The sequence below is a fragment of the Tachypleus tridentatus genome, chromosome 1 (genome assembly GCF_004210375.1).
Source record: "Tachypleus tridentatus isolate NWPU-2018 chromosome 1, ASM421037v1, whole genome shotgun sequence".
Taxonomy (NCBI): domain Eukaryota; kingdom Metazoa; phylum Arthropoda; class Merostomata; order Xiphosura; family Limulidae; genus Tachypleus; species Tachypleus tridentatus.
The window spans coordinates 147,699,143-147,713,723 of NC_134825.1; the positions used below are offsets into that span (position 1 = coordinate 147,699,143).

Consider the following 14,581-nt stretch of genomic DNA (forward strand, 5'->3'; position numbering starts at 1 on the left):
ATAATCATACAAGATAAAATTGTTAAACTATACACAGATGCCTCAAGTTAGTCCTTGTTTTCAAAGCTAATAATAATGCATAAGTCAGAATTACTGCTTTTCATATGTCACCAGCCATGGTTTCTTTTAGCTGATATACATTCTATATATATCATATGTGTATTTTTAAAGCAAATCTATATAAAACTACATGCTAATTCATGCCCTATAATTTCTGTCATTGAGATACTTCTTGGTAATTTAAATCCTGTTCTTAAAAACTTGTAATACGAGGTCTGTTCAAAAAATACGCAGACTGTTTGAATTGCGAGGCTCCAGTTGGTTCCAGGAGTATCAGCTTGGTGTCGCTAGGTTCGCACAGATCAGCTGATTATGATGCCATTTCCCGATTGCAGATATCTTCATTTGTGTATTAGCTACACGGTTTTAAGTGAAGTGCGATTTTTTCGTTTGGCGGATTTCAGAATGAATGACCTGAAGGAGCAACGGCTTGTTGAGAAATTTTGTGTTAAACTTGGAAAATCTGCGACTGAAACTTTTGCTATGCTTAACACGGCTTACGGTGATGTTGCTATGAAGCGTACAGCATGTTTCAAGTGGCATGAACGTTTTAAGGATGGTCGACAGTCCATTGAAGATGATGAGCATCCTGGACGTCCTTTCACGTCAACTGACGACCCACACGTCGACAAAATCAACACCCTGGTGCGGGCAAATAAACGCCTGACTGTCAGGGAGCTTGCTGAAGAATGTGGGATATCAGTTGGATCTTGTTACGAGATTTTGACCGAAAAATTGAAGATGCACCTCGTTGCTGCGAAATTTGTGCCACACCTGATGACGGACAAACAAAAAGCCCATCGCGTCCAGGTTTGTCATGAACTGCTTGATCGTTCAGAAGATGAAAACTTCTTGTCAAGGATCATAACAGGTGATGAATCATGGGTTTATGGTTATGACATTGAAATGAAGGTCCAATCGTCCCAATGGATGGGTGAAACATCCCCCAGACCCAAAAAAGCTCGCCAAGTTTGATACTAGGTCAAGGTGATGCTGACAGTTTTCTTCGATGCTAAGGGTGTTGTTCACCACAAGTACCTCCCCGAAGGCTCCACAGTGAACTAGACTTACTACATTGAAGTTCTGAAACATCTGAGGGACGCCATCCGTCGCAAAAGGCCAGAAATGTGGAGGAGTGGCGACTGGTTTTTCCATCACGACAACACTCCAGCCCTCAGAACTCATGAGTTTTTGGCCAAACACTCCATCACTGTTCTTCCCCACCCCTCTACTCACCTGACCTTGCTCCTTGCGATTTTTTCTTGTTCCCCAAACTCAAAAGACCCTTGAAAGGAAGAAGATTTAAGACGATTCCAGAGATTAAGGCAAATGCGACGAAGGAGCTGAAGGACATTACAAAAGAAGTGTACCAGGACTGTTTCAACAAGTGGAAACACCGTTGGGATAAGTGTGTGCATTGGGGAGGAGAGTACTTTGAAGGGGTCCCAGACCTGTAACTTCTAAATAAAGTACATTTTGTTTTATGACGTCAGTCCGCATATTTTTTGAACAGACCTCGTACTGTTGTCTAACCATGTTGAATATCTCAAAAATTGAAAATTTATATCCCTGATGCTTGGATACAAATATAAGATTTATCTTTGTGTATTTACCTGGTAAATAATACTCTTATTTGCCTTTCAGTCATGTTTACTTTCTGATTTGTTCAACAAGACACCAATCAGAACATCCTGTTCTGCACCAATATTCAATTAGTGGCATGATGAACACTTATTACTTGAACAACTGATTTGTCTCATTAAAATGTTTGATACACTATGCTTCCAGTAACAATAATAAAACAGCTATGTCACTAATGTTATACAAATTGAGGTGACTGGATAATTAGTATTATTACATATAAATCAATTTTTTTTTGAATTTATACATATTATATGCTTTTAAAAACACAGATACTTCTAAATCATAAATTACTTTTACAACAAATATCTTCACTTCAAAATTACATCATGCTAGGTTTATCAAAATAAGGAATCAGGTGCTAAGTGGAACTATAAATTTCATAATCATCAATACTAATATAAATGGTTATTAAAGTTTAGCACTATACTCTATTTCCAGAAATTACATTTATCCCTATTGCTATGAGCATTCTTTTCTGCATACGATTCAATGTTTTAGTGAATTTTATTAATCTATTTTTTTCTTTTACACCATACTAATTTGTATAGCATAAAACCGTAGCTAATAATCCATACACGAGTAGTATATATTTCAAGTTATTAATCTTATAAGGCAATATTTTTAAAAAATCCTGAATTTTCACCTAGTGCAACAGTTTTTCTAGGCATGTCCTGTTCTCCATTTTTATCCACCACCTACACTTACTATAAAATTGTCAGTGCTCAAACAAACCATAACTTTTACAGCCTTCAATTTTATTGGGTTACAGAGGTATCAAATCGGAAATCAAACCCCTCTTGCCACACCCATTCTTTCAGAAGTTGTTAACAGTTCTCTCTTACATTTAATTCTATGTTATCTACAATCAATAGAAAGCCAAGATTTCATCTATCAAATGACACTGTATGATGTTTCATCAATGGACAATTGTCAAGTTCACTATTAATACAAGCTTTGTTCCCATAGGAAATATGCTGAGTAGCTTGGATGAATTTGTAATGGCTCTTGTTTCAGAGTTAGGAAAATTTTGAGAGTTAGGAAAATTGTCTACTTTTTTTCATACTATTAATCTATATTCTTTGGTGCATTATTTAATTAAATACAATTTATGTAATACATTACTACCATTAGTATATATAAAAAACTAGTGTTGTGTCATCCACAATTGACAGCAACAAAAAAAGATGTTTCAGGTAAGCACTTCATCTCTTGGTTTTCTTGTATATTCTTTATTTATTACAATAGAAGTTGAAATGCAAAAATAAGAACCTCTTTAGGTTAGTTAAGACTAGATTAGGTAAAATAAACAATAATATAATAAAAACGTTTCATGAGGTATACATACAAGCAACTTGTAGTAATTTGTGAGTAATGTTATTTGGTAAAGTGAGTTACATATGCCCCAAGTGATTTACAACTTGTAATTGCATGGATATATTAGTTAGACACAGTTCAAAGAGCAACCAAACAATCAAATTTAATTATGTATAGATGTATACTGTTACAAGTTTAACCCCACTTAGGATAAACAAATGTAATTTCAAGTTACAATTTGAAGTCATTTTCAAAAGTAAAAAAAGGGTAATTTTGATTTTTTTTGTTTAGGTAGTTATAAGGTCAGTAAAATTTACAAGCCCCATACAGATATTTGGTTAAATATATATATAGTTTTAATGAAAAAAAAGTTTGAAATGTATTTGGCATGTTTTAGCAATTACACAAAGGAGATTTTTGAGATGAAGAAAAGTATTTATAATATTAACATGAAAAATCACTTTACACATGGACAATTAAAACAAATATTCATGGACATATCTTTATTTTAGTTTATTAAAAATACTTCACTAAAAGATATGATTTTTGTATATGAAATACTTCTAATGTTAACTAAAAGACTGCCAAATTTTGTAAAGATATATGCACAATATTAAAAATTAGTAGTATTAACTCCATAAAGACTTTAAAAAAGTACAAAAAGGTCACGTAGTTGGTCAAATCAACCCAGCCCATGTTGAGAGAGTTAAAGGAATACCTTAAAAACAAGTCAGAAAAACCCAACATAACCAGCAATGACAAGATAATAGAAGCTTCAAATTTCTGTTTTCATGTACCCTTCTCAGATATTTATTTTTATAGCAACTGTATTTACAACTCATATCAGAACAAAACTCTTCTTTACCTCAAAGTAATGTAACAGCAGGTCAATATAGTCTTTGTAGTGTTTACACTTAGCACCACATAAAAATTGTTTTTCAACTATGATGTTATGGCTATTTAATTTCCAACAAAATCAGACTAAAAGTTTTAACTAAATACATGTAGTAAAATTTTCAAGCTTTAGATGGTTTAAATTAGGTTTTTCTTGAAATTGCATTATGTTTTGTAAAGAATTTGGTTGGTTTGTTTTGGATATCACATAAAGCTACAGAAGGGCTACCCTGTTTCTAATTTATAAGTGAAAGACTAGAGGGAAGACAGCTAATCATCACCATCCTCTCTCAACTCTTATACCAATAAATAGTGGAACACGACTCTCACATTATAATGCGCCCACATCTGAATTGGTGAGAATGTTTGATGGGATGGGGATTTGAACCTGCAACCCTCAGACTGGGAGTCGAGTGACCTAACCATCTGGCCATACAGGTTTGTAAAAACATGTGTAACTGTTCATACAAATAGAGCTAGCGTGTGTACACACACACACACACACCAAAGACAAGCTAAATTCTTAAAGTTTTTTGCTGTTTGTTTTTCTAGCTGTAGAGTCATCTCAAATAGACATCTTTTCAAGGTGAGTGGTTCTAGCTTTCACACCAGATTTTGAAACTAATAACTTCTAAACTACATATAGAAATAAAAAATAAAAACTAAGTACTAAAAGTTTACCTTCCCAAGTGGGTTATGTGGAGTGTTCACAATTATCATTTTGGTTTTGCTTGTAAATTTTGAAGCAAACTCTTTGGGATCTAGTACCCAATCTGCACTTGATATAGGACCATGAGTCTTTTTCTGCAAAACACAAATACACACGTTGAACATATTAAAATAAAAAGAGAGCTTGTACATGTAACAGTTTTTAATTTTATTTTACTAAACTAAGGAAATTAGCAATGAATGAAACTAACAGTGAAACACTTTCAATAATTTTTAGATTATTCTTGCAGAAAATTCCCACTTATAATAAAATTTGAATAGAACATGTATTTATGATTAGAAAATACTAATATTTTAACATACTGTTATTTCATTTTCCAATTATTTCCTACAAGTGAGTTGACACAGAAATCAAAGACAGTGAAAGGAGTGAAGCTTGAATCAGAAAATGCTTTAAAATACAGAAAAAAAAGAGAGACCCCAAACAAATGAATCAAAGAAGTAATATAACTAACAATCTAATGTGAACATTTAATGCCATATGCCACTTAAAGGTGAATGAGTATCCTGCTTCATGGAAAGGAAATTTAAATGAATAAAAAAAAAAAAATCTTTTAAACCTTTTCTACACAAGTCACCACTGCATTCAAAACTTAATTAACCTCCTTTACTATCAGTATATGGAAAAGAAATTAGCATTATAATGCATGTTTTGATTCAAAGATCTGTGTTTAATGTTTCAGTCCTTTATTTCAAAAGAAACCTATACATAAACTACTTAAAACTTCAGACTAAACTATGAAAATTCTCTACTTTACCACTTTATATCTTCAATAATACAATGGTAGTACTTCTGAATTAAGATACTTATCTAACCTTTTTACTCATACATTCCAAAGATTTCTGAACGAAAGCAATTGAAACAAGTAATACATTTTTTAACCCTTAGCAGGTGCCATGCTCACCTTCAAGATATTTGTTTGAGGTTATAGGTCACATGTAAATGTTACATACACATGTGTAAAGTCAATAGAGAAAGCTCATCTTACACTATAATCCAACAAGTTATTTTGTAATTGATTGTGGTATTGTTGATTGCTTGACCAATTATAGCATTAATAGTTATTTCTCACTCAGATATGCTGTATTAACGGTTAAATTGTATTTAGCTCTTACTTTTATATTTTAGTTAATTAAGTATTAATTACATTTTAAAATACACCACTGAAAGGCTTAAATATTTTTTAAATAAACATAAACCTTTGCGACACTTCTTAAAGCTTAGGGATATTACGCAGCATACAAAATATTGCCAAAGGATCACACACATGCCACAGACATCATAACATACTTCAAGAGAGCAATGATGACTTGTGTCAAAATGAACTGAAAGTAGTAAAGGACAAGAAAGAAGGACATTTTAAATTAACTATATGTGAAAAGGAAAAGACCCAAAATTATGAATATAAGCAAAATGTAATTAAAGATGTTCTACAGAAAAGTTAAAAGGCATGTACTTTTCTATCTCCTAATCCTAATCATTTCATTGTATTATATATTCATAATAGCAAGAATTAGTGATATGGTAGAGAAAATATAAAAATAAAATATAAATACTGCACTTAAGCTTTTGACACTCATTCAGGACATTTCAGAGATTATAAAATAAAATATGAAAACAATAAGATGAAAGTATTTTTATACTTAAAATGAAAATCACCTTGAATCTGAAATATTTTAACAGTTTGATGACCTAAGAAGGTTAAAGCATTGTTCTGTACTTCATTTTAATCAAAGTACTAATTCTCATACCAGCTGTCTTGAGAATGCATTTTTACTTCAAATGGGTTACTTGTCATCACAAATCTGAAGTAAAATCTAAAGGTAACAATCTTGTTGAAAGGGATATGTCTGCGAGCTCCAGATCAAGTATTAATAAAGTCAAAACTGAATAAACCTCCACAGCACAGTGAAATCAAGATTACCTCACTTGTAACAAGTAAATTTCATATTTAATAATGAGATATATCTCCATAAAACAACTAAAAAACAGACTACAAAGCATTAGGAATGAGAGATAAAACAACATGAAAGGAATCACCTAAAGCTGAAGTTTTGATAAAATCAGATTCAAAAACCTCAAATTAATGAAAACAAAAGAAACAACAAGTAGCATCTGACTTACAAAGCACTGCACTTCACTGTGATACCCATGGTTTAAAGACAAAAAGCAGTTTTCATATTCTATCAAACATTGATAACAAAAGTAAGAAGTTGTGGCATGTTTCACAAATAAGAACAAATGCTGATATTAATGCCTTACAGGTAACCTTAGCAGATTACAAAATTAACTATGGATGTTAAACACACATCTGTAAACAACTATGTAAGTTAGTTTGCTAAATGAGTGACTAATCTAGCAAGAAATAATATAACATTCCAAAACTGGAGTTACTACAAAAATACAACCAGTCAGTACTAAATGGCACTTCATACAATAACTGTTAGGTAAATTTTCTCCAAAGCATATGTATAATTGTGGATAGCTGCTGATGGAGGTAAATCTGGTAGATTTAATGAAAGTTTGAGAAACAGAGTTCATAAAACAAGTCAAAAATGAAGAAAGAGAAACTCAGAACAATCTTATCAGGGTTTTATTTCACTGTCTATTATGAAGTTCAATAATATGAATGAGTATCTTTCATAGTTACAACTGTTCAAAACTAGAAAACATTTCATTTTGTAGTTGTTTGATTACCACTTTTTTACTCCCATTTTTCTGCTACTCCTTCACTGGCAAGTAAAACTTGGGAATAACAATGATACATCTAGCCTGAAGTCATAATGACAAGTTTTTTTTAGCTTATAAGCAAATATCAATGAAAATAAAACTTGAACAAAACTGCAATGTAGACTAAAATACTGGAAGAAAAAAATTATATTGATAGTTCATACATGCACACTATGTTTCTGTTCTTCAACAAATAAACTCAATACACACTTACAATAAATTACTTTTTTTTTTAATTACATATAGAAAAAGAAATATAATTCCATTCTAACAACAGAACATGTGTATCAAAAGATCCACTGAAAAATTACAGGGAAGTCACTTTTAAAAGTTGTACCTCAGTTAACATCAATACCTTTGTTATTTGTGAAATATGATAGTAAACAGTGAGAAAAATAAACAAATACAATAAAAACTTTAAATTTAAATTTTTAAATAAGAGTTAAGAACACAATTTTTGAATGGAGAGGAACAAGTTAAAAGAACAAGTTAATTCTTTTTTTATCTTTAATTCCTAGATTCTACTCAAGAAATGTTACTTATGAATGTTCATACAAAACCACTTTTGTATAAAGGTTTGTTTTTGTCACAGTTGAGTTATCCTTTTATCTTTACAGAATTACCCAATCACAGAATAAAAAGAACAAAATGATAGAGAAGTTGTAATTAATACATTTTAGTCTCAAACTTTTATACTGAAATATTATAACAGATAATATCTTTATATATGTAAAATATCTTTGTTTTGTAACTCATAATTATTGTTCCTTTTTAGGAAAGATCTTGAAACTTACCAGTCTAAGTGGTACAAAAACAGGAATACCACCTGCCATTTTAGTCATTGGTTCATAGCAGTCAAAAAATGGTTCAATGATAATCACCTGAAATTTAAACCAAAATTTAAAAAAATTTTGTTAACATCAAAAATCCAAAAAGTACAAATAATTGTTAGCAACATATTTAAAAAGATATTAGGTGCTTTAATGTAAAAATGTAGCTTTTGTCAAATAATCATTTAATACACAAAAACTGATTTAAGGAATTTTGTGCTGATCATTAAGTACTGATTAATTACTATATTAAAAAACAATCATCACTCTTTACAAGAATCCCCTATACATTCTTTAAAATTCATGTGACTGTTTCATACAAAATATCAAGTTCAATATAAATATATTTCAACCAAGAATTATTACTTTTATTTAAAAAATAAGAGGAATTTGTATCTTTCATAATTCATAAAATCAAAAATCAAAAGTAAGACAACTTTTACTGATAATATTGTGACTGGCTCCTTATTCTTCAAACCTAAAAATCAAAAATGGCTAAGCTACAAAACTTGAAGCTCTTATGTGTATTGCAGAACTGTCAAATTCAAGAAGCAACCTTTATTTTGAGTATTTTTGAATGTGAAACTTATATTAACTAATTGTAAACACAATGGATATATTTGTGAAGTACAACAAAATTACTAGCAAACATATAAGACACAATATTCAACTGAAACAAACATAACATAGTTTTATTTCAATGATATATAAGAATAACCATCTTGTCATATATATATATATATATATATATATATATGTAACTCTTTATTAAGGTCAACAACAATTTTTAAACTGTTGATGAACACAAGTTTCAACCAAGATATTTAGAATTGAAAAACAAACAAACAAAAGAAACAGAAGTCATACAAAGTTCATAAATAAGATTTATATAGATATGTAAAAATTATATTTTGAGATTATTTCATTATTAACTTTCATACAAACAGAGAAGATTCAAAATTTTGCATTCCAAACAGGCAAAAAAAATTATTTTTTTTGGAATTTTTGAAGCTATAAGCAAAACAGAAAACCATGGGAACAGTAATGTTAATAATGATAATTAAAGTGGTTTTAAAACACCCTATATTTCTATAGCAAAATGATATTTCTAATGATTATTCTTCAAACATGAACTCTGAAAAAAAACTTATGTTTTTCATGTATAAGTTAATTACTTGAATTATATCTATACACACACATGCTGCTACGTATATTTGTAACACCTGTATACCCAATGTTTTGGATAAAAGTTTCACATACCTCATCTCCAGGGTTAACTAAGGCCATAATAGTGCAATACAATGCCTCATAAGCTCCTACAGTAATTAAGATTTCTTTCAATGGGTCCAGTTCACGTCCAAGCAGTTTTGAGTATAGTTTACTTAGAGCATTTACTAAACGTAGGTGGCCCTGTCAAACGTTATAGAGAAAAAATATTTCCCATAAGTAATGCAAAAAATGAATAAAATAAGACTGCCAACAATTAATAATTACTGTTTAGAAAACCAACATATTGGCAATTAGAAAGTATATGAATCTATGTTGAGATCATTTCACAAAAACAATTTTTATCTAATAAGAAAATGGAGTTTATAATAAATGGAAGGGCATTATTAAACATAGTACTGTTACAAAACTATAAGAACCAAAGCTTTTCTTATACATTTAGATAACACCCAACGGTAACAACCACAGTTGATCACCATACTCAGGCAAATCATTCAAAACTAAAACTGGCTTATTTTCAATTTTTGTCAGCTTATATTTCCAATGATAAATACAATTTAAGAACTGTCTGCAGTATTCTTAATCAAATGAAATTTAAGTTACAAATAAAAGTCAAGAAATTACTATTTTAATTTAAAATTTAGATCAAAAGTGTTGTTTATGTTATTCATACATACATTTTAAGCCTATACATAATATGAGTACATAATTATGGTCTGACCATATATGCATCTTAAGTCACAACGGTGATACCATTAATGTCACAAAAAAACTGAATAAGGTACATTTTTTAACAAACAAAAATCCATCAACTCAATGTGTAATATGTGCTCTTATTTGCCACAAATGTGATGAGAGATTTTAAATATTTTGTGCACAATAATGATATAATTAAAAGAAAATTAGCACCTATAACATTAATGTGTTGACATAAATGCCTAATAATTCCCTTAATTTGCCAATGTTATTATATTTTGCACTTAGATAAAACTGTAATATTTTAAACCTTGTGAAAACTTAAAAATGTTAAGTTCCCCAAAACATAATTCACAATATTAATGCAATGAAATAAGAATCTTTCAACAGAAAAGGAACAGCATCTTAACTGTAAAACCAAAAAATAACTTATGTTTAATATTTTACATAATAAATTCACCAAATATCATATCACAATGAAAAGAAAAGTTCATAAAACATTTTAAATCAGCAAATCATGATTATTATACTGTAGTCTCTAAATTCTGGTTTCTATTCACACCAATACCACACAACTGTAATCAGATCACTGTTTACAGTATTTTTTGTAACAAATGTGACATTTAAAAAAAAAAATTACTTAAGAATATTTTTTTCTACGTTGTTGTCCCTCACATAACACACAGCATAAGAGAGAAAACTGTTTGTAACATCTAAAAGTATCATTACTTCACATTTGGATTTTTCTTCACTTGAAAACACATAAGATACTAAAGTAAACAGTTTACAATATTAGAATTCAGTCAGACAAAACACCTCTGGTCTTAGGTGAAAGCTCACCAAATGTCCAACAACAAAATGTTTATATGTTGTGAATTTTGCACAAAGCTATTTGAGGGCTATCTGTGCTATCCAACACCATCCACCACCAACTCTTAAAAATAAATAGTAGAACTGACATGAGACTATAACAGTCTCATGGCTGAAAGGCAAACATGTTCAGTCACATAGATATGAACCTGCGACCCACAAATTGTGACCCGAGCACCATAACCATCAGCCATGTCAGGCCTTATAAAAAATGTACCTGAAAGTTCTACTATAAATTACTCTCAGAAATCCACACAGTTTTGAATGATGTGTTTAAAATCATTTGTCTGGTTGTTCTGTAATATTGCAGTTGTTGGACAAATCAAAATTACAAACCACAAGAAATACAAACACTGAAAATATCATATTTTAATAACATATGCTATGACCAATATTTGTTGCATGCATTTGAAAAACTGTGTCTACCCGACATGTTATGCAAATACATATTTACTCTTTTTGTGTGAAAGATATCAGAAAGAGCGATTTAGATCATATTATTTATTGTATGTCTTTAACACAAGGCCTTTTAAAGTGTTCTGGTATTGTGTGCACTTACCACATGCACTAAGACTTAAGTTATATAGTACTGTTGTCTGATGTACTCTGTTTCCCTTCCTCCCTCTGTCTGTCTGTCTGCATGTGTGCATTTACTGAAAGTGATCTAGACAGAAGAAATTCATTAGGACCCACAAACACACATCTTACTAATAACTGGTCTGGTTATTTCAGGTGGTTTCAAAAATCATATTCTGTTTTACTGTGTATAAATCAAGTGTTCATTAAAATATCCTAAGTGTGCACATATACATCACATGCTTTCTTACAGTAACAATCCCAAACATTATTTGGTGAAAAATACCCTTTCTTATCATTACTTCTGAGCACCAGAATATAAGTAATTACATATAATTACTGTTATTAATTCAAAAGATCCTTAATAATACAATTTTAAAGTATTTACAGATACTGAAATCAGATAGCTACATATTATTGCTCCATCAAATAGCAGACTACTTTAATCACAAAGATAAAAGCCAATTGTGTATAGTTGATGCATATCTTTAGAAGGTTTAAGAATGTCTTTGAACAAAGTGAGTTTCTTAACCTCTGAAATTAATTTCAAAACACTGTAAAAGTCCAATATTCCTGGCTTAAACCATACCTGGTTAATACTTTTATTACTTTTTTGTTGTTGCAGCACAATGTAATGCTAAGTTTAATTGAACCAAGAAGAATATGGGTTTAGACACTAGCACAGACATAAATTCACTTACTGAATATTTACAAATAACTGTATGTGCTTTTCTTTGTTAGCAAATTATCAAGATACTGCTTTTCATTAACATTGCTGGAGAATCATTACTCCTTTTATAAAAAAATATAAATTGGTTTCCAGAACTGAGAATGTAATAAGAGATTAAACACCAGTTCTGAATTAACTTATCTAATCATAATCTTTTAAAAATCATATATAATAATCTTTATCCAGCCTTCATACCATATGCCCACCAATCACTTACTAAAGCCCACAGCTACTGTTTTTATAATACAATTTGCATCATTGCATCATTTGATATAGTTTATCCATTTGTCTAACATACAGACCATAAACTAGTTAACACATTACTGGTTTTGGATAATGTCCAGTCACTGCTTGTGCTGTTAAACCATCCATGTGTCACTGACACAACACTGTGTTGGACAAGAGGAGGAAGCTGTTAATAAAAAATTATGGCCCATGAATTTTTGCTTATTCATGAGCCTGGCCTATAACATGAAGTAACTTTGACAGCCCTAGAAACAAAAATATTATGAAAGTGAAACATTACATGAAGCATCTTTACGAGCTGTTAGAATATCATCTAGTTGTTCTTTGAAAACTTTTAACAGATCTTGAGTCACACACCATTAAACTGTTTCTGTATACATCTGGGAATTATTACAGTTTAGTCTGCCACAGCACTACCTCGACAACAGAGTACCTGAATAATCACACCTAAGTAGTTTCCTACATAATTTATGCCTAAATAAAAACTGCAAGCTAGAAAGCTTTACTAAGTACACATACTTCAGATATTTCAGTTTAGTATGTGATGATGTGGAATTCAGTCAAAAGAAAAGAGTAACATACTAGATGTTTCAAGTAATGGAATTCTGCTTCTTGCAAAAAAAGGAATTCATTCATAAACATAAAACTTTAAGTCTGACTTGTTTTCAGCAACAACACAGTGACCCACACAATGGCTCCAAGTTTGTTTGTTTTTTAAAGTACAAACCTTTAATTCACAGTTCCATCATCTTCTGATCATCATCTAGGTTAATTTACTGTAGTCCTGTTTGAAAGAATGTCAATTTGAGGATAGGTTGGGAGAGATGAGTTGTTATTGCTGGTAAACAAAGATATAGCTAATATAAATGAAAAAAATGTCTTAAATATTAATTTACTCTAATCCTGCCAGAAGAATTTCAAGTGCCACAGCTGCTGAGAATTCCCTCATTTAAATTTCAGCTAATATGTTGTCCAACTGTTTATACTAAACCAAAGTAAGGAAAGCCAATTTTCATCCTCAACTATTTATTGAAACGGGTAGAGATTCACAGTTAATTTTCATGTTTTTATTTTGATTCAGAATATAAACTACTCTCCAATACAAAACTTTAAAATATATGGCCTTTTTTTTATATGGATGCAAGTCTATCTTTTGAAACAAAAAAGCCTACAAGTACTCTCTTTGATAGGTAAGAAATTGGTCACAAAAAAAAAAAAGTAAAAATACTGCATTTATAGCATTTTAAATAAAGATTTATGACATCATAAATCTTATTTTTGAAATATGGCAATGTACAACTATCTTAAAGATCTGATGGTCATCTTTTAAAACAATTTCTACTTCATTCAAGTACATATAAATACAAACTTACAAAACCTCGAGTGTACTGACTGAGAAGAACATTTGGTCCTGTTACAACATCACTCAAAGCTTTAGTAATAAACTCAGGAGCTGCAAAGTCAGGAAATCCTTGTCCTAAATTGACTGGCTTCACCTCTTGGGCAAGTTGGAAGAATTCCACCCTAGAAAAAAGGTAAAGGTCTGAATGACAGATTAACAATATAGTGGACCATATCCACAAGATAGATTATATAGCAAGTTTCACAAAATATTGAGATATTCAATGATTTTCATTTTATTGTTTTTGTTAAGATTTTACTTTTCAATGAAAAACATGGAATATTAATGTCCAGAAAGAACAAGCAAGGCTGTAAGTATATAGCTTCTATTTTATAAGTGAAATGAAGAATAACTGGCTTGAAAATGTAATTAATATTGAGGAATACCACTTAAGACAGAGCTAAAAAACCAAGTGCAGATTTTTCCTAATATTGAGATTTTTAATATGTTGGGTGATTATGGACAAGTATGTTTTTTGTGACATTATACATAATTCAGTACAAACATTTCCTTTACAAGGTACATAGCAGAAAAGTGAGAACAGTTGAAAACATATTACATTAAAAATACATATACATAAAGAAATTTTCAAAATGCTTAACATATAAACTTCTATACTTAAGTTCAAATCT

At 30.4% G+C, this 14,581-nt stretch overlaps 1 protein-coding gene across 1 annotated transcript in view; it reads right to left on the reverse strand.

The window, feature by feature from the left end:
* The window catches only part of LOC143226495 (kynurenine aminotransferase-like), a 99,405-nt gene that overhangs the window by 23,246 nt on the left and 61,578 nt on the right, over positions 1-14,581 (reverse strand). Inside the window, 4 exon segments of the mRNA XM_076457524.1 lie at positions 4,594-4,716; positions 8,167-8,253; positions 9,463-9,612; positions 13,921-14,071. Of these exon segments, the coding sequence (XP_076313639.1) occupies positions 4,594-4,716; positions 8,167-8,253; positions 9,463-9,612; positions 13,921-14,071 (511 nt within the window).